Raw genomic sequence first — 21,597 nt, 5'->3', positions numbered from 1 at the left:
AAGCACAGAAACTGTTAAAGAGAAAAGATATAATGGTTTGAACTTACCTTCTTACTGTCTTGCCACTCCATGTAAAAGTGTGAATAATCGTTAAGATCGCAATACTATCTAGCTATAATCAGCTTGTACATATTGTATAAGATATATACGTATTAAACATAGATTATTATGTAATAGGTATGAAGTAACCACTTAATGAGCTAGTGTGTGACATCCAACCAAAGAAATAAACACTCTCCCTACCTTACGTTGAAATCTTTCACTAAGTCTTTTAAGAACTTATATTTCCATATTATACAATTCTGACAGTGACAACTAATAAGCGTTTCATTGTCCAACAAAATACACCAGAGACTATCAATGTGTATTTTTACGCACACATTGAAATGTGGTCGTGTATTGTTGTCGCTCCCGCCCGTTTGTCCGTCCGTCTGGCTTCAATAAATAACTCTAGAGGCTAAAGTTTATATCCGATTGACTTTGAATTTATACACAGTGTTTAATGGCACGAGAGGAAGAATCCTATTGATTTTCAACTACCAGAGTTATGGCCTTTGTTCACTTTGAAAAATCTCGCCGACGCTTTAGAGGCTAAAGTTAATATCCAATTAACTTTTAATTTATACACAGTGTTTAAGGGGATGACCCATGACCAATTTGAAAAATCTTGTGCGCGCTCTAGAGGCTAAAATTAAACATACATTATGCAAGAACTAAATCTGCCCATTGCAGGTCTTTCTTTACGCCTGAAATGTTATGTAAATTATAAATTAAATATTTATTAAAGACACATTATGGGAGATAAGATAAAGAGATGGCAGTTCTCGCTATAATAGTTAAAAACTAGATAATGTAAAGGTAATTTGCTGAAAATTTCAGTCAAATTGATCCACTATGAGCCGAGAACGATCGAAGCGGGTGAAATTTTCTCATAATCTCGGTCATCATTACTAAAGTCATTAATATAAACAGCATAGTCTCGATTATCCACTGTTTTGATTTAATTATCAATGGCCGTTAAGCGGCATAGAGGAATCTAATCCAGCCAACATCGAAGGCTAGCCTTGACATCGAGAGTTTATTATGGTCTGGATAAGTTAATTAATGTCTAATTGATAATTTAGATAACATTTCAGGCCTAAAGAAAGACTTGTAATAAGCAGATTTTGCTCTTGCATAATGCATGTTTAACATGGTAAGACCTTAATCAATTGATTAAATGCAAAAATGGTTAATCGAGACTATGTTTTTTTTTATCGTACCAACTTAAGTAATGATGATCGAAGCTAGGCCTAAAATTCATTCACTAATATCTCGTTTTAGAGTGGAGCAATTTGACTGAAATATTCAGCATATTCCCCATACATTATCTAGTTGTAAACTATTATAGTGAGAACTGTAATATTGATTTTTAAAAGGTCTATTGATTATCAATGGTTTCCGATAATTACTGTCAGAGGTATGGTCCTTGATACTAAACGTTAGTATAGAACAGAACTAGAAGTCAAATGTGTTGTTACCCGTAATCAGATGTTAATATATTGTAAATGTTTTCATTACTGACAAAAGAAAAAAATATGCGACAACCCTTGTTGACTGCGTGGACGACTTAGCTGCTATGGGTGTATGTTTCATTGCCCGACAACCTATCTTTTAGCTTGCATGACAACCACTAGTTCCATTACATTCCGTTAAAGAAATGAAATAAAATCGGGGTTCCTTTAATCCATGCTAATGCCATGCAGTATACAATACTTTAAAACATGCAGTATCTGTCGGATGCCATTGTGGTTTTTAGACAAGTAATAGAATCCATCATGACAACGTAATAATAAAAGCAGTTGTTTGAATTAGCCAACACAAGGGTCTCAATACTATTTTAACTTTGTTGCCAGTTCTTATAATTATTCGTATTTCAAGTAAACTTTGGATAAAATAAAGTTAGGATTTAACCGGAATATTCTAAAGAACGTAAAAGAAAACAAGAACCTGACTAAAAAAGTGATTCCACTCACATTAACAACTAATGCCAGACACTCATGTAACTGTATTAACTTCAACGTGGAGATGGCCATTTTGTCAATATCGCCCACAGTATTGCAAAAAGGGACGGACAAGGAAAGATATGCTATAAATTTAAATGATTTTTTTTTAAAAAATGACAAATTATGTATTATACAATTTTGACAAAAACGGGCCTAATTGACCGACAATTCCCGACATGCGGTGATTAGTATGGCCCGAATTACGAAGTCGCGGGTCTCAGTATAATAATAAAGACGCTCTGTTGTCTAGTCTATTTAATTATACCAGATCATTGATAATCTGGGTTTTTTATCATTAATTATATAAGTAGATCCCGATCATTATTTGACACTTGTTTGATTGGCGTCTTCATACATTATCCATGGCTTGCTGTTTTTGTGTAGTTAGCGGACTAGACTAAGAAATAGTATTATCTAGTTTTGCTCCTTCATTATTTTCCAGCCTTGTTCCTAGTTGTCCATTTCTTTTCTTTGACTTTTGATTAAACCAGAATTGTTCAGATGGTGCCCGGGATAAATCGTCAATCTACAATTCATTAGCGCCCACATACAAATTTAAACGCAGTTCAGATCTGTTTGGCTGTCTGGACACGTTCTTCTTGTTCAATTAATTTTATTCTCTCACAGAGAGACTAAACATTTCATATTGTGAACACTTTTGACCAGTATTGATAAATCATATCAAAAGGAAGATACAGCATATATTGTAATAAATATATAAAAAGTGAGCTGTGTGTTATCACGCTTTGTAGAATAAATGCAAAAATACAATGCTGTCGCGTACACGACACCCACCACTAATTACAATTGAATGTAGAGATTGCTTGCAATTGGATTTCAGAAGCAGACTTAATGCGTAGTAGCATTGAATAAAGTATTGTTAGGTATATCTTACATGACACCTTTCACTATTGAATGGCGTGATGCTTTTGGTTATGTACCATACGATAATGTAATTTTTTTACAATGTTTAGTTGGCCTTTCTTCTATGAGGATTTATCAATAAAAATATTAAACACAACATAATTTATAATTTCTTAAATGGAAATGTATGCCGTTTTTGAATAATTCTATGTGATTCAATTAGGATCACCCAAAATCAATCTGAACACAGACCCTATTTCGTTTCGCTTTTTATAGTTCAAAATTTCGTTTTACTTGTCTTTACTACACTAGGATGAGGAAGAGTTGTTATATTACCGGCGTTTTGGTGGAAGTGGGGGATAAGCCAATGAAACGGTCTGTTACGGCAACTTCTTGGCGTGCCATGCACGGAACTGTCGGTAAACCACTAGAAACGCCACCGCGCATTGATTAATCAATGTCTGATGTCATAGGGTCAAAAGCCGCTCGTACGACCCCTGACACGATCTTCGAGTACAACTTGTCAGATCTTCATGTAGTGTAGCCCATCGAAAGTATAAAAAAACGAAACGAAATGTAGATCTATATTTTAATCAGATTGACTCAAAATGGGATTTTCGTCCTCTGACGGATTTTACTGCTGTTAGTCGATGTTACACGAATTCACCCATTGACTATCGGTATGGTTCGATTGTTCTGGAAGGGTCAAGTCAATCTACCTTTTCATTTGTTGTGCATTACAGCTTTACCAAAATCATTCAATCGGAACAGATATTATACACGTAGTACTTAATGAAGTCGCGAACAATAACTAATAATTTCCTATTGCCCAATATGGTTCCGACACTGGTGGTTGAAGACTACATATAATAGTATATTAATATACAGTTCATAATCCTAGTCCTGTTATATAGTCTTTTGTGTCATTAATACAAAATCCATTGTTAACTTATTAGGTTAAGGGATTAGCCCCCATAGCACGTTTAGCTAATCTCTTCCAAGTAATGATATCTTAACATATAATAATAAGTCGTTAAGGTTTTGTCGAACTTTTGGAAATATTTTTTAGAGATTAATAATATGTAAGCAGAATAACATCTAGTTAGAGCGCGGAGGTGTTTTCAACATTTATGGGTAAAGCATAACTGTAATTTGATTTAGGATAATCAGTTTGGAATTTGGTGAAGAACTATGTGTTATTTATGAAAAGATCCAGTTCGCCTTCCTGATCACCATTTTCTTTGGATGTTAAATCTATCAATTTATCAAGGGGTAAGTTAAAAGCACGTTAATTTATGAAATTGTATTTAATAATTAATTCACCATTCAATTTTTTTTATTAGCGTGTTCCACAAACAATTCATGGTTTCTTTTTAGTTTTGTTGGTATAATAAACATAAGTTATAGGTTTGAGCAATGTTAACATACAATGGCGTTAATGGCCTTTGTCCGGGTTTTTGTCATTGCACACGCTCCGCTTGGAGTAAGAAAATTTAGACACCCCCCCACCCCCGGATCTGCGCTTTGTAATATAGCTTTGACATCAAATGATATTTTGGTCCAGAATTCTACTTCGTCTTGTGTGGACATAATATACTGCAGTGTGCACACTATTGTTTACTGATGTTACAATTTTTAATGGTAATGAAGGAACAACGAATTAGCCAATTTGTAGATGCTTATATGAAATAAAATAAAATGGCGTTTAATATACTATCGGCAAAATGGCGGAGATTTTGCCAGGACAGCGGCGTCTTCGCCTATCAGGAGTTGGGGAGCCAATGCCATACTCACCGAGCATCGTATGTCTTATTAGTTTTGATTGTATATAAACACTTCTATCTATTTTTTGGTTCGACGAGAGTCCCGTATAGGCTATGTCTTTACCTCAATCGACCCCCAGCACAAGTAAAAAAATATGTTAAAGATGAAGCTTCGCTATTTATTATAATTAACAAAATGCCCATTTTTAATGATCTTTTCCTATATTTTCAGAGAGAATAACTTACAATGGATAATTACAAGCTAGGCCCCGGATCTGTGTATCTACCGTCATTTCCGGTAACATTTCCGGTTAAATCTCCATCTAGACCTGGATCGGCGCGATCCATAATGTCGGAACAGGTATTGGAAACACCAAAACAACAAGACAATAAACCAAGATTATTGAATACTGTTGTTTTTGAACAAGAACTGGACGGAATTGTTCGTCGCTTATCAAGACCAACCATATCAACTAGACTTAAATCTGCAAAGTACCGACCCCAGGTGAAATTTGTAGGCATGGACTATTATCGCTGGAATCAAATGGCTAATTTCTGCGAGCACCATGGCATGCTTTACACTAACCAAGGGGCTGTAAGACAAACTTTCAAGAAAACAACAAAAAGACCAGCCACCGTAGCGCCATCACAATACAGACTCCCTTTACCCATGTCCGTATGGTAGAACTTATGGTTTTACTTTTGTTAAACTTTTGGTCAATTTAGACCTACTTAAACTGTGCCAATTTCTCTCGTTGAAAATTATCAGAATTCTTATTTATTTTGAGAAACAAATCAGATCATTTTACTGTATTAACGGCATTTGAAGGCATCTAAACGAAGTAATCCTTTATTTGTAAAACTGGGATGATTATTATCTGATCGATACGGCATGGCCCGTTCTTGAAATATCATTACATCACATTCACAGTCCCGCCATTTATTCGTAAAAGTAACTAAGCCTATTATCGGTTACAAAGCTTGAAACGTTGTCATTAATTTCGGCAAAGAAATCATTTGTAATTTTACATCATCGACTTCGTCGTCGACAACCTGAAATAATTTGGGTACATGGAGATGGATGAAATTTCGAAGTGAGTGAAAAAATGACTTCCGCTCCCATGTGTGCTAACCTTATGTTTCAATGTATTCGCAGGGTAGTAATTGTCTTTACTTTCGATTTCGATTATTTCATAATTGTTTTACCCTTTAATGCGAACCGAAACAACTCTTATAAGATATAACAAAATGCTAATATTGCTGAAGAATAAAATACTTTATTTGTATGAACAATTTCTAGCCCATCGGACAAACGGCCCAATATGGCATGTTATAAACCCCTGTCCGTCGTCCGTTCGTCATCTGGTAACCTTTCACATTTTCGACTGTCACAAGTATATAAATAATGATAAATGTATCATTTGTACTCGATTAAATTTAATGCGATATAATGTCGATAGTAATGGTAATGGTACAGATGATACTAGCTAGCATTAACATCTGTCTGTTCAAACATTTAAAATAGCCACCTCTGGGTTTTATATATGGGACAGTTCCAAATATTAGAGGACACAAAGATGTGACGATATAGTTTATTTACTATAATTGAAATTAAAATATAGACTCGATCATGAGATTATTATTTTGGAGAGAAGTTTTTTGTAAGTTTGTGTAACTTTTGCCCGATCCGTTCACTTTAAAGTTAGAAATTATATTAAAACTATTAAACACGCATGTATAAGTGAGAAGAGAGAAGATTATTTTAAAGAAGGCAATGATTCGTTGTCGTACATCGATACCCCCTCCCCCCCCCCCCTCCCAAATAAAAAAAAAGAAAAAATGAAATGACGTTTAACGTATTAATGAGATAAATTTAATTATGGCTTTCTCTTATATCGAATTCCAGCTGCACGCCAATGTGTACATGGGGCCTCGGTTTTTCGTCCCATTAGACGACGATAGGTATCCCTTGCCAGACCCTCAGTCATGCACCACTGGCAAGGGGGGACCACGCCGGAAAATACCGATAAACTTTCTTGGCCAACTCCTGGATCGAACACGGACACCAGGTTAGCGAGCTTGCGCAGATAGAAATTTGTGATCAAAGAGAGCGTTTCTTTTTCAGTTGAGTTTTCTTGTGGTCTGGTTGGTCATTCCACAAATTTCACATACAATGTCGTTCTTATAAAATATTTTTTGGGAATTACTAAATACCAACCGCTATTTTAAAATCGGCTGATTTAGATTATGAAAACTTCGGATTGGTCAGCGCGTGTTTAATTCGTATTCACTTTAAGGCTAATTAATATTTCAATGGCCAAACTTAAACATACATTATGCAAGAGCTAAATCTGTCAATTGCCTGTCTTTATTTAAGCCTGAAATGTTATCTAACTTATTAATTAGACATTAATTAACTTATCCAGACCATAATCAACTCTCGATGACATCACGAGCCTGCGATAATTACTGGATTAGAACCCGGTCTGCTGCTTCTGGTTAAATCAAAAACTGGATAATCGAGACTATGGGGTGGGGGGGGGCATCCAGGGTCTTGCTTGTTCTTTTAACGATTTTATTTCTAGGGAAGGTTCAAATTAGATCCATTGCAAATTATTGGTGTACCACTTCCTTGCCACCCAGCGTCTTCGTGTCTGTGCCATATCCGTTTACTTTAAACAGAATGCTTACTTTAAATAAATGAATGTATTAGTATTATGATATCACGTTTATGTTGCCTTGATCTTATATTTATGTATCTTGGGCGAAATCAACCAGTCAATGAAACAATGAAATGACAAACATAACTTCAAATCACACACTGTACGCCTTGTCGATATAACTTTTATTTCAAACCGATTAGAAAGAGAATAACAATCATTGAACGTGTTTGTTGGATTACATTGAATCATTGAACTAGTCGTTACCTTCAAATCGCGGATGATTCAGCAATATATTTCCTTATTCGCTCAAAACAAATAAAGAGTAAAAATATTTTTAAAAATTGTATTTAAATGAAAATATTAACATTAAATAACATATTTAAACAAAGATAGCCAAAGCGTAGAAATACGCCCACATAGTCGCTTTGTTTCAACTGAAGCTTAACTGAAAAGAAAATACTTGGATCTTGAGCAAATTAATTGATAACTCCGGAACGAAAAGTCAAAGGATTCTTTATTTTATAATAGGACTCATCCTTTGTTAAAGACAATAGCTTCTATCGCCTTAACAGGTTTTTTTTTGACAAGAGGGGATAACCTCAGAAACTGAATATCAATGGGGTTCATCCTTTCGTGACCCCAAATGCTTCCTAGCAATTTTGAAAAATCCGTTAAAACTAAGGTATCTATCGCGTTCACAAGATTCCCGTCAAAGGAGGGATAACTATGTAAACATAGTTCATCCACTCATGACAATAATGTTTCACACCAAATTTGAAGAGAATCCGTCGAAAACGGTTGCCTCTATCGCTCGCGTTCCAAGATCTACGGAAAAGGGGCATACCTCTGGTATGACAGGTCGCAGAACGTTGAATATCGATAGGGTTAGGGTTCGTACTCTAGTGATCACAATGCTTCACATCAAATTTGAAAAGAATCCGTCAAAAACTGTTGCCTCTATTGCGTTCACAAGCCAAATGTTGACGGACTGACCGACGGACAGGGTGACTACATAATACATCCATACTGAAACAGTTTACAATAAATATTATACAAGAATAAAACAAAACATCACAGAACGTTGCTGGTTGTGATTTAGTGTGGGCGTATCCTGATTGTAAGCACTTCATTGTTTTAGTGTTTATTGGTGTTCAGTGAGATCAGCGGCGTAGATAATTGAATCATCGAGATTATTAAAGAGTCAGTCCAGATATATTTTAGTAAATAAATCTGGTAAATTAGTCGCAAAAAACTCTTCCAAAGATTTATAATCGTCGTGTGTAACGACCAAAGTTGTGTGGTAATTTTTGGAAAAAATACAAACTTTCAATTTTAATGTGTCCCAAATTCTCTGGATACAAAGTTATGGTGGTAACCAATAGTCTTGATTATCAAGTCACTCATAGAATTGAAGAATGAAATTCCTTAAATGAATTACATATTCCGTTAAACTAATCCAGGAATCGTTATTTCTAAACGACGCAATATCTTGTCAGTCACGGTAAATAGACCATATCGTCAGATTTTGCCATTTAATTTACATACGAACTGCCGCTTTTATTTACGATGTCCTTTAAGTGAGATTTACATTACTCACCGATGCAATTGGGCAAACAAGGCACCTGACTTGATTTGTTTTCAAACCTCAAGAAGAATACTTATAGATCACAAGTAACTTCAATAAAACAATGTAAAATGTTCGATTTACGTGTAGTAAGTTTTCCGATGCTTTCTGAAACAGTGTCGCGGTTTCATTCAGTGGACGAGTGCTAGTTATTTCATGTTTTTAGAAGCGGTGCAAAAAATACTCAAGTAATGACAGTTGGTAGACAATTGTCGCTATTAATAATAACCTTGGAAGAAAAATAATATAACAAAAGTTAAAATTGAACATAACATATAACGCTCGATTCTTAAGGAAACTGCTACGCCTTTAGTGCATTCTAATTTATCCTCCTCTTTCTCCTCCTCCTCGAGTCCCGAATATTCAAAATTTCCACAAGTAGGAAAACCTTTGGGTTTCCTTGGCATCTCATCTTTAGATCCAACTTGTATTATTAATCCCATTCCAATTTCTACATGAAATTCTATGTGGCAATGGAAAAACCATACTCCTGCAAAGTAATCGTTTAAGATATATGTGTACAGCGCTAATATACTCTTGCAAATGAATGAACTAGTTTTAGAAACAATAAAGCATACATTGGCTCCCGACAGACTCCCTTCACCACTTTACATCTAAAAGGAGAGATGGTTTAAAACTTGATTTCCGAATCAAAATTGATTGGCATAAATAAGTAATTCCTAATTTCAGACAGTTAATAGACTAACTACAACTAGCTATGATAAATTTCCCAGATAAAGCAATGGCTGTATATAATGTCCCACCAATTACATGTGTATGGATACTGTACCTGGATTATCGGCATAAAATCTAATAACAGTATAACCACCATCTGGTACAGTTACTGAATCTTTACTAACAGCTTTACTTAATTTTCTCTTGATAAAACCTCCTTCATCTAGAGCTTTAACTTCTTCTAATGATGTGGTTGTGTTTAACTAGAATACACATTACTTAATTTTCAAACGCATCAGTAAACGTTTTTTTGTGGTTATTAGAATTACCTTTTGAACATCTAATAACAGTAAAAATGAGGCATCTATACTTTCTATAAAAGAAAGAGCGGGGTTAAATGTCCCTGGAAGCGGACGTAAAATACAACTAACTAACAATAAATGTCCCTTCAGACATCATTTGGAGTTCCTAGGGAAGACATTATGAGGGCTTCCTAGAGAGATATACCGTTAGCAGCCTCGGCTTACAGACCGGGCTACCCACATCATACAGGGTTCTTAGGACGTACTCTCAGCCTTTGGTTCGAAGCCGGGATAGATAGTGTTTCAGCCGTTAGGGCTGAGTTCTGGACTTGTCATGTTCAGACTGTAGATATTATAATAACTCATACTGTACTATCATAGATGTTGTAGTTTTCCGTATTTCATATATAAATATAGTTTTAAAAACACGTTGTTCTGGAGTTAATTGATTATATACACAGCGTAGACGTCCGTGTTAATTCATCGATTTAACAACACTGTACTGTCACAAGTCTACCAGAAACCGCATTGAAATCTGATGTTGGCTACACAGGTTGCTCGACTATATGATGATAACATGATATGGTCTTGATAACATTTCGAATTGACAGATGGCGGCGAAAGAAGAGTAGAACGATGGTAACTTTTAAAGGTGCAAAAGAGACGAGACAAAGACATTGTTCCACCCGTTTGACTTTGCCTAGCCACAAAAATGAACAAGGAAAAATCCAAGACAAAGAAAAATAAGCCCATAAACAGAAAATTTACACGGGGTTATAAAAATTGTTTGCAGACGAGTTATGACGACAATATTAATGATCCCATAAATAAATCCCAGGTTTAATGGGGCTATAAACAAAAGGGTAAATGCAGAAATTTAAAACAATATTCCGCTAAATATCGATCGTGGGCGCAGCTGACAAAGGCAATAACCCTGAGCGTGTCTTGTTTAACAACCCAAGCAAAATTTTCAAAACTTCTGACCTTACCTTCCCTATAGCGACGACACGGAAGGAATGTCCATGTAGATGAGTTGGATGATTGGCATTAAATGTAACACCTTCATCTAACATTATTATTTCTACAGTATCATATAAATCTACTTGTAATCTGTGTACACACTGACAAAATTCCTTTCTACAGTTCTTTTGTATCGTATCTGTATTACAATACATATCCTTAAAAAATAAAAACAAAAAACATATGTGACCAAATAAGAACACCAAAGCTATTAAATTTTTGTGTGTTTCAAAAAACATGGCTTATTTTTGAGTGTCGGGGTGTGTGGGTGGGGTTATAACGTGTGTATGGATGGGAGAAGGGGTATGCACAAATAATACTACAAAAGTTTGTTGTACACCAACTAAGTACACCAAAACCACGCGTAGAAAATATTTTAAAAAATTAATCTCACAAGAAACCATCGAATATAAACTCAAACCCCCCCCCCCCTCCGCCCCCACCTCCACCAAAAAAAGAGACAACACCAGGGGCGGATCCAGGAATTTTTGCAGGAGGGGGTTTGCCAGGTTCATGAGAAACTGTATCCCCCACCCCCCCCCCCCCCTCGGCTTGAAATTTTTTGCATGGTCTCTATCGTCATTTTGGCGTATATACATACACATTGATCTTTTTAAAGGGACAATAACACTCTTGCTGGCTTGACAGCTCCAGAAAATAAATAATAGCTTTATTCTAAGTACTAGATGCTTAAGTGTCCTACCTGTTGTGTAAATTATCCATTACATCCTATTTTACTTGTCCAGAGGGTTCGAAAATATTTTTAAATCTAAGTCACATTTGAAAAGGTTTACGTTAGGCTTTTCAAATCATTTAGTTGAATTTTTCCAATTTTTTAAATTAGGTGTGTTAAGATGAAATTTGTATCACCAATTAATTGGAATATTGTAAAATAGTCAATTTTTATTATGAATTAATACGATGACATTGTGATTCAATTTTATTGATGCAAAGCATTAATTGTGATATCACATATGTCTATATCATTATTTCGCGCTTTGAGTGCCCATCCTGTCGCACCATCTGACGATAAAGGATAAAGCACAATTATGACTCTTTTCTCATAAAAAAGGTTGTTTTACAAAACATTTTATGTAGCTGAGCAGCCCCCCCCCCACCCCTGGACTCGCGTCTGAATACATACCTCCGGTATATCATCAAACTGTGTTAGTGGTGGTGCGTGTGGCAGCATATTCGAAATACCATTTATTTGTGGTGAATAAAGACGCTTCTCCTTAACAATAGATAACATTGGGTAGAGATCTGGATGATGGAAATGGAAATTGTTGATTGGGTTAAAATCAAAGGCTAGGTAAAACTTCTTATCTGGCTTTTCTTTCATGGAGTCGTCATCTGGGACCAACGCTGTTAGTTCAGAAACTGGTATTTTACTTTCTGTTCCGGCTTCGTTCCATGGATTCAGCAGCTAAATTATATAATAATAATAATAATAATAATAATAATAAAATAATAATAATAATAATAATAATAATAATAAAAACTTTATTCAATGATACGGTGACTAATTTAGGTCCGCTCAGTCACTGCGGCTTTGGATGGGTTGTAAAAAGGAACAAATGAATATCTTTATTCTGCAAGTTTATCATTAAATAATGCACAACAATATACAGATTAAAACATCGGTTGAGACATGTCCAATTGTATTATCTCGAGCGCTCGACTTAGTATCTCGAGAGCTTGACTTAATAATCTCAAGCGCTCGACTTAACTGTTAATTATCTCGAGCGCTCGACTTAGTATCTCCGGTGCTCGTCTTAGTATCTCGAACGCTCGAGATATTATTATTTTTTTTTTTTGCGTGTCCTAAATCAGCCACCGTATGCAACCCTAAGCTACGAAGACATATATACATGTAATATCAGGATAAATTCAAAATCATTTGAAAAATGCAATAGCATTTTGAAGTGAGAAGTTTGGGTTAGTAAGCCACTCCTTGGCTTACATTAAACATACATTATGCAAGAGCTAAATCTGTCTATTCGTTAGGCCTGAAATGTTATCTAAATTATTAATTAGACATTAATTAACCTATCGAGACCATAATCAGCTCTAGATGGCATCACTAGCCTGCGATCTTAAGTGGATTATGAGCCGATTTACTGCGTAACTTTCCTTCACGATTTAACGATTAAATGGATAATCGAGACTATGCTGTTTATCGTACTGACTTTAGTAATGATGATAGAGGCTAGGTGGAAATTTCAAAAGCTTAGTTTTCGGTTCATAGTGGATCAATTTGAATGAAATTTTCAGCAAATTGCCTTTACATTATCTAATTTTTAACTATTATAGTGCGAACTGCCAACTCGTTATCGAATCTCCCATAATGTATCTTTAAATGTTAAAAGGGATTTGTATTGTTTCAAACAGTGTTGTTATGAACATGCGTAATAAAATAAAATACAATCGGCCCTAACCAATGATCACAGGGCAAGATCTAACGGATTGATCAAGGAAGGAATTATTAGTGAGCAGAAATTCGGCCGTATATCCGTTATCACTCGTCACATCAGTCAGTTATATAGAGAGATGACTCGTGTTTTCCTTTGGCGTTCGTCACTTCCGACTCAGGAAACCTGTATTACTCAGCTATCGTAGCAATGATGTGTTAAAATTATATTTGGAATGTGTTTAACCAGCTCTATCACATATGTGATAATGACTGGCACCAATATTGTCCTTTAACTCATGTTTCATATTCACGAGGCGCTCGTGATCGCCATATTAATTTTCACCTACTTTTACTTTTTTTTGTTTTCTATCGCTGCAAATGTCTGCCCACAGTTCTGCGTGCTAGACGACAAGAATTCGACCCAACAGACCACTTGATTGGCTAATCTCTCAAACAGCAGGATGCACGTTATTTAACAACTCTTCCACATCCTAGTGTAGCGAAGACGAGTAAAGCAACATTTTTAACTATAAGAAACGAAACGAAATAGGAATCTTTGAGATCTTTGGGATATAAACACGTTCTTCTTGTATGTTTTGTCGAAATTGTGTAAAGAGTCCGCAAACAAAATGTTAACGGGTGGACGTCCTGACGAACTGTAACCTCCAAACGTGATATTTCGTACAATCAGGGGCAATAATCAGATACGTGCGGATAGGTGCCAATATCGAAAGGAGCCGAGATGTTTGGGGATGTAAACATATAGTTTAAGTTTCGTCAAAATCGGAAAAAAATTGTGACCTGTAGAGTTCCGCAAACAAATGTGAACGGAAGTCCAGACGTCTGGATGGACAGGGCGACGACATAATACGTCCACATACAAATCCTGCACTTTATTCGCCAAATACCTTGACCTATTAACCAGCATCGACCTTTATTCAACAGATGGAACATATTTTAGCTCGTTTTTACCATGGTCATGGTGTTACGACATTTCTTTCTATCAATAACAATAATGTTAATAAAAACTCACCCTTCCACCTCTCACTGAGCTATCGTAGTCTGTTGCACCCGTAGGGGCTTCCTCTAGACTCCCGTTATATCTAACAATGGCTAAAGCCTGTCCACGCTTCTGGTCTGCACCACAGTCTGCCAATCCACGAACTCTAAACCAATAATTTCCAATAGTTTTATTCGTAGCGAGTATAAAATCGTATCTTTCTCCAGCAAATATATTGAAAGAATCCACTACAATGGGGTCAAAGGGTTTTCCATCACTGGCTATAATTATCATCGGGTGGTCATCTACGGAAACTTGAAGTGGACAGTTGAGGATACCATTGCTGACAACTCGGAAGCGATATCGTTTGTTTGGTTCAACATAAAATATTTCTTGTGAAGTTTTGTAGATCTGACCAGACTCATCACCATATGTGAAATTTTTGAAAGCAGCTTTACCTTAAATACAATTTACAATCATTGATATTTCGTATACATTTGAAACTTTTTATCTCCAAACCACAACAAATGTAGTAACATTTATGTTTAGCAACACACAATGTTTATTATGTCACTAATAAATACTAATATAATGCAATACTTCTGTATGTAACATATAAATGATGTCAAAAAAAGAGAATAAAACGCGAATGGAGCTCCTTGCATTTTGATTTGTGTATGCAATTTAAATTTGATTTGAAAAACAACCAAAATAGAGTATCTTCAAATGGATAACAGAATAAATTGCTAGCGAACAATACAGGAAACGTATAGAATATTTTAAGAATCTGGGCTTGATTTTAAATGAATTTATCTTCTTCTTAAACACACATTCTTTATCGCCACATTATACCATACTCCTAATGCAATGGCCCAAGAAATCCCTCTTTAGCCATTGCTGTATTGAGACTGAAATCTCTCCTGAGTAAAATTTGGGAATTTTCATGACATATCCGGGGTGACATGTTGGTTAGTGCTGATTTCAAAATAAATTTTACCCTTGGGTGCATCGGGAACAAACATCGATACCTCGCATAGGTGAATTTGGCCTTCGCTGAAACTCGCTATTGGAACGAAAATTCTTTGACTCAAATCTCCGATATAAATTCTATAAACGCTTCTGTTTGTAGCAATTGTTACTGCTCCCTTTAAGTATTCGATTATTCGATAATATTTATCCATTTTTGTGAAGAAAATCCATCAATTATTTATTTTATCAAAAAAGTAGTACATGTCGTATTTCTATCTAGTTTGTTGAACCACAATACGCAGCATGACAGTCTTTCCCTTTGGTCTGCTGTATGGTCCAAGAGATGATAAAAAGATTCCACTTGCGCGGCGATTACCAAATGTTTACCACGCAATTAGCTTCTCTGCAATATTCACGCGTTCTGGCGTAATGTAGCGGCGTTTATCACACTTTACGGTAAGAGCTCTGGACCAGTCATAATTTGGGACAGAAATTTGCGCTAAGTATAGAAATGTTTAAGTATGCATTTATACCAGCTATTCATAAATTTATGTTGTATCCGGTAGCTCTTAAATACGTATATGGATAATGGGATATTAATTGTTTGAATGGCTGACACTTACCAACTAAGTGAATTTATGTTACCTTCTAAAGAGACATAAAATAACAATAAAGCAAGTTTAATTTTCTTATCACAATCTAAAGTGTTTAAGAATGTCGGGAAGTAGAAATAGAGTATATCAAATTGGTGACCTTCCACCTACCATTTATGATCATTAATCTGGGTTTGTTGTCACCGTCACTATGGTGATGCTCGGCAAATCGATCAATTGTTAGTTGATTTAACCAATCATTGACCATTACAGTATGTTCAGCAAGATCTTCATCATATAGCGAAAAATGGACTTCTCTACTTGGTGGTTGACGTACAACCAAATGACCAAATACTCCATCTGCTCTTTGCACTCCAGCATGAGCATGCCAAAAATGTGTTCCAGCGTTTGCAGCTTTAAATCTGAAACGTATATATTTTTCATGTAAAGTTATCAAATAATACGGCATTGGTTAAGCTAGTTATCCGACTGTATATGTGAGCCAATATATACATTGAGAATGCTTTCACCAATCCATCACAAAAATCAATTTCGACTACTTGCTAACAATTCTTTGCGGTTTCGTGCATAAAGTAAATGAATGAGATCGTGGCACTAAAATACTAACTGGTACTTTGACGACAAAATTTCGATATTCGCTCTTGTTTTTCAAATTTTGAACGATGAATCGAAAACAAAAATAATAAATTAAAGCAACAATCGAATTATGCTATGTAAATGTGGAACAGCAGTAGATACTTAATACCCCGTGTTTTGCTGCTTAGAATCATCATAAAAAATAGAGTTTCTTAAACAGTTGTTTGATCTTATTCGGGCTGTTTGTTTATATTAGTTTTCACTGAAATATTACCTGTATTGAAATGTAGAATGTGTTGGTATAGGGCACTGTGTTAACATCGGAACACCATCCATCCATTGAGAACCTTTCTGATAAATACCATGCCAATGTATAGTCGTGCCTTCATTTGTTTCTAACTGGTTCTTTACATTAACAACTATCATATCATTTTCACAAACCTAATAGATGCATAATTTAGAAAAGAATTATAACATAATTCAAAGGGCAATCATGTTAATTTAGATTAATATATTAAACAGGCATTATGTAAGAGCTAAATCTGCCTATTGCATGTCTTTCTTTGGAACTTAAATCTATATAAATAAAACCAAAGCATGTATGTATGTATGTATGTATGTATGTATGTATGTATGTATGTGTTCACGGGTTCATGCTGGTTAATTTGATACCACATATGTGAGGGGTGGAGCGAACACCCTGACATACATATATACATAGATGCATGCACGTAGGTGGGTATGTGTGTGTGTGGGTGTGTGTGTGTGGGTGTGTGCGGGTGTGTGTCTGTGTGTGTGTTCGCTCCACACCCACATATGTGTTATCAAATGAACCCGTGAATGTTTTGGGCCATCGAATGGCCTCGGGCGAATGACGCTTCGTCGCTGCTCTCCACACCCACATAATATGTGGTATCAAATTAACCAGCAGGACCCCGCCATATAATTTAGTCCCCGGACGAATTGGGTCCCTGGCGAATTTGGGTCCTTAACGAATTTGGGTCCCGGGCAATTTGGACCCAGGACGAATTTGGGCCCTGGGCCCCGAGGGAATTGGGCCCCGGGCAAAGCTGGGTACTAGTGTTATATAAATTATTAATTAGAGATTTATTAACATGACAAAATCATAATCAACTCTCGATGCCATCGGATAGCTCCGATTTTAAGTAGATTAGAACGGTTCGGCCATTTAATAATTTAATTTAAAATGGAGAAGTGAGGCTTAAACTCGAATGACCAGTATGGTGGTTACAATCAATGCACACATCTTGTCAAAACTAAAATCATTGATACCATTGCTCAAAATAAAGTAATTTGAATTAAATTTTCAATATATTCAAATTGCATTATCTATTTTTGCAATATTAAAGCGACAATGACCAGCTCTTTATCTAACTCCAACATAATGCCCCTTTAAATGAGCGGCGCAAAAATCCAAGATTCCCTCATGTAGATATTGAAATAAATCTATAAAGACGCTTGATTATTTGGTGGAGATTGGGCGGAGGCATTTCTCTAGTGTTGGTCACATAATCACAAAGAAAAATGAATAAACCATTATGCTAATCTGAAAATGACAGAACTATTTCGGGTACTAGACGTTATTTTGCTTACCTGTTCTTGCCGAGATATTTAGCAATGTTATACACAACCCCACCCTTGCATTAATTCCTTTTTGTGGAAAAAAATAGTGGATTAGATCTTGGTCAAGGCAATCAAACTTAAGCCAAACCCATACAGTGTTACTTACATGTATTCCTGGACCAGGTAACATTCTATTTACAACAACTACAGATCGTGGAACTCCATCAGCTGATATACAATGTGGTCTATTACAATCTGTTATATTTCTAGGACAATCATAACATGCTTTACTCAATGTATAATAATATTCTAGAGTAAAGTTATATATACATGTCATTATTTCTCCACCATCTTCACAAGCTCGTGCACATTTATGATCTTTATAACCTGAAACAGAATTCGTAAAAGATCACTAGTTCAAAGATCGCAGTGAAACGATGGGGGTTGAGGGGACTCTTAAGTTCACTATTCCAACTGACTCACTATTCCCATTGAACAAATTGTCATTTCTTTTTTATGCCACGTTGTACACGTTTAGGTTGAAAGAAGCACCCAAGTCTTTTAACAGGGTGAAAGACGTTCTAATCTGGCCCGAACGGTATAATATATACTGTTTCTTAATGTCCTTACTGGCGATTATTCATTGATTTTAGACCATGAACACTTCACAGCATAATGTATTCTGGAACCGATTCTCATACGTTTACATGATTTAAATGATTTATCTTATTAAATTTTTACAAATAAAGAAAAATTGAAATACCCGAATAGTCCACCGCTCCTTGCAATAATCCAAGTTGTGATATTATTGTTAGAAATAAAATTACTGAAGTCATATTGTATTATGTTAGAAATAGACGTCCTCTTCTTGTCTCTGACCGTTCAAGTGTTTTATAACAATTTGGTGTCGGTTCATATCCCCAATGACATCCTGCAACTTGATCCTTGTCAAGAAATAGTCATTACGGACTCTGTTTTAATAATGTTGACCCTTTCAATTATTATTATTATTATTATTATTATTACGATACTAGACTCATGTTGACAATATCTTAACTTTATGTATCTTGAAGATACTGTGTACCATTGGCGTATGCGGTGACACGAACCGTTTGTAATTGATATTAACACAATATATACAAGATACCAGAATTACTATTAAAGCATATAATATAATACAATATAAAAGATAAACTTAAAGATAAAGTTCTTATTTAAATATATATATCTCTCTTGTTACAAGGAAATTAAATAAAATAAAATAATTAAAGCGTAAAACTGAGTAAAGTCCAGACAATTGAGTAATAAACCCCAGTTTTAGATGTTTATAAAGAGACCATGACATTTTGGAGTAAAAATATAATTGTGATAAATTTATGAATTGTTTCTATTTCGTTCTTTCAATAGTTCATTCGTTCAGTATTCATTCATTCAATTAAACATTTCTATTATTCTTATTATGTCTCTGTTAATCCACCATTTTAATTAGACGTTAAGCTACTAATCTTATGACAGACGGTTGACAGCTGACACATTAACAAGTTCAATTACTATCTTATTGTTTTATTTTATTGCAATGCCTGTTATATTTTAATCTTTCCTCGTTAATTGTTAATTGTTATTAGTAGCCTTGGTGTATATTGTTAATTCCTTAGATACCATTTTATTATAAATACCGATTTGTACATTTATATAGTATTCACCAGCTCGTTTGGAAAATACCTGCCAAGCGGGGAACGGGGAATAAGCAGGAAACTGCCCAACAGCTGTTCGGCGTACACTGCAGAGATTGTGGCCATTTGTGACGCTATATCATGGATCTCCTATCAAAAGACTAGTAAATTCGTCATTCCAAGCGACTCTCTCAGCAGTCTGATTTCAATCCAAAATGACAACTCGGACTCAAGACCAGAAGTCATTTTGGAAATCAGACCAGACAGCTATACCAGAAGGTCCTAGAGAAGGGAAGCAAACTAGAGCTCGTGTGGATTCCATCACATGTGGGCATCAGAGGAAACGAGGAGGCAGATCGGCTGGCCAACGAAGGTCTCACTGACACAGCACCACTCCGCACCATAGATTACAGCACCACGGAAATCTACAGTATGGTAAAAAGACAGGTCAATTCAATCTGGGAACTGAAGCTCGTTGAACTTGACACATACAGATTCCGGCTGGATGACCAGATCTACACGAAGATCAATCACCCTAGAAGAGATATAATATTATGTAAGCTTATATCGAAACAAAGGGTGAAAGAGCGGCTACGTGAATTCAAACACCAAGTCATCGTCTGTGAGTGCGGAGAAGAATGTACCACCAATGTCCTGGTAGACTGTGAAACATACAAGGAAGAGAGAAGGGAACTAGTGGGGATTATGGAGACCAACAACATACCACACAACACTAAAAACCTACTTTTCCCGAGACCAGAACTGAAGCTGCAAATCTTCGAACTAATCCACGATCTGATGACCACGGTTGGATTAAGTAGAATAGTGAAGTAAGAGGGGGGCACGGTTAGACAGGCTCGGCATCTAAACACTAAACTACAAAGGGAAGATATACCAAATCGGCAGGATAGTGGAGTAAGGGGGAGTCACGACCAGACGGACTCGGCATCTAAACACTAAACCGCTAAAATGACATCAAACCTGCAGAGTGGGATAGTGGAGTAAGGGGAGATCACGATAAGACGGGTCTGGCACCTAAACACTAATCCCACAAAGACGACATCTACCAATCCAGAAAAGAAATCGACTACCAAACATTACGTTTTGTTTCTTGTATTCAATAAAAGGATGAACATCCAACTAAACCTACTCCATATCCTAAGGCCGCAAAAGGAAAGATTGCAAAATCATATTCTAAAAACAGGAAGAAGCTTCGGCTTTCCTATGCCTTGTCTGCGATATCACTTCTGTGGAAGCGGACGTTAAAACACCAGATAGTAGTAGTAGTTATATAGTATTCTAGGTTTCATCCCGTTTCCAGGACAGTTACTCTGCTTGTCGAACGTGCTGTTCTCCGTATATGATGTTTAATGTTTCCGGTAATAAATAGTTTCAAGGTTAGTTCAAGTCTTTAGTTATTACCGAAGATTCTCACTGCTACAGACATATCAGATATATTTCAGTTTGTGTATCTGGAACTGGGAATCTCAATTCGATATTTAGACAGCCATGAAAGCATGTAAAAGCAATATAAGTTATCGGTTATACTATTGTGACCTCATAACTCTTAGAGTGTATCGCGTTCACAAGCCGATTTTGTACAGTCGAAGATATAGAAGGCAATACAGCAACAGTTATATATTCATTTAGTTTATACTGAAACTTACTAATATGGGTTCATAAGGACAATTACCGTGAAAATTGTTGTATGTAATAGAATCGAAATACCTGAATAATTGTCCAATCCTTCAGCATAATTGAAAACAATGGTCACATAAACAAAATATAAAGCAACTCTCATCACTTCTGGAT

The 21,597-nt window shown here is 35.8% G+C and overlaps 1 protein-coding gene across 1 annotated transcript; it reads right to left on the bottom strand.

The window, feature by feature from the left end:
* Positions 1-7,540: 7,540 nt before the first annotated feature.
* LOC126825317 (uncharacterized) lies at positions 7,541-19,041 on the bottom strand. The gene is made up of 9 exons (XM_050554906.2): positions 18,876-19,041; positions 18,279-18,499; positions 16,803-16,969; positions 16,103-16,353; positions 14,403-14,827; positions 12,101-12,382; positions 10,926-11,114; positions 9,750-9,897; positions 7,541-9,449 (listed from the first exon to the last, which is right to left on the bottom strand). The coding sequence occupies exons 1-9, from the start codon at positions 18,946-18,948 to the stop codon at positions 9,178-9,180; spliced, it is 2,028 nt and encodes a 675-aa protein (XP_050410863.2). The 5' UTR covers positions 18,949-19,041; the 3' UTR covers positions 7,541-9,177.
* Positions 19,042-21,597: the final 2,556 nt, after the last annotated feature.

This window comes from Patella vulgata, chromosome 1 (genome assembly GCF_932274485.2).
Source record: "Patella vulgata chromosome 1, xgPatVulg1.2, whole genome shotgun sequence".
Taxonomy (NCBI): Eukaryota; Metazoa; Mollusca; class Gastropoda; family Patellidae; genus Patella; species Patella vulgata.
This window is presented reverse-complemented; position numbering and strand designations above follow the sequence as displayed.

Bases quoted from the DNA above. Each gene is read 5' to 3' on its own strand.
- LOC126825317 (XM_050554906.2), bottom strand. From the start codon at position 18,948: ATGACTTCAGTAATTTTATTTCTAACAATAATATCACAACTTGGATTA. The intron at 11,115-12,100 runs GTATGTATTCAG...TTATTTTTTAAG, and splicing joins AGTTTGATGATATACCGGAG to GATATGTATTGTAATACAGA. The intron at 9,450-9,749 runs GTACAGTATCCA...ATTACTTTGCAG, and splicing joins ATTTTATGCCGATAATCCAG to GAGTATGGTTTTTCCATTGC.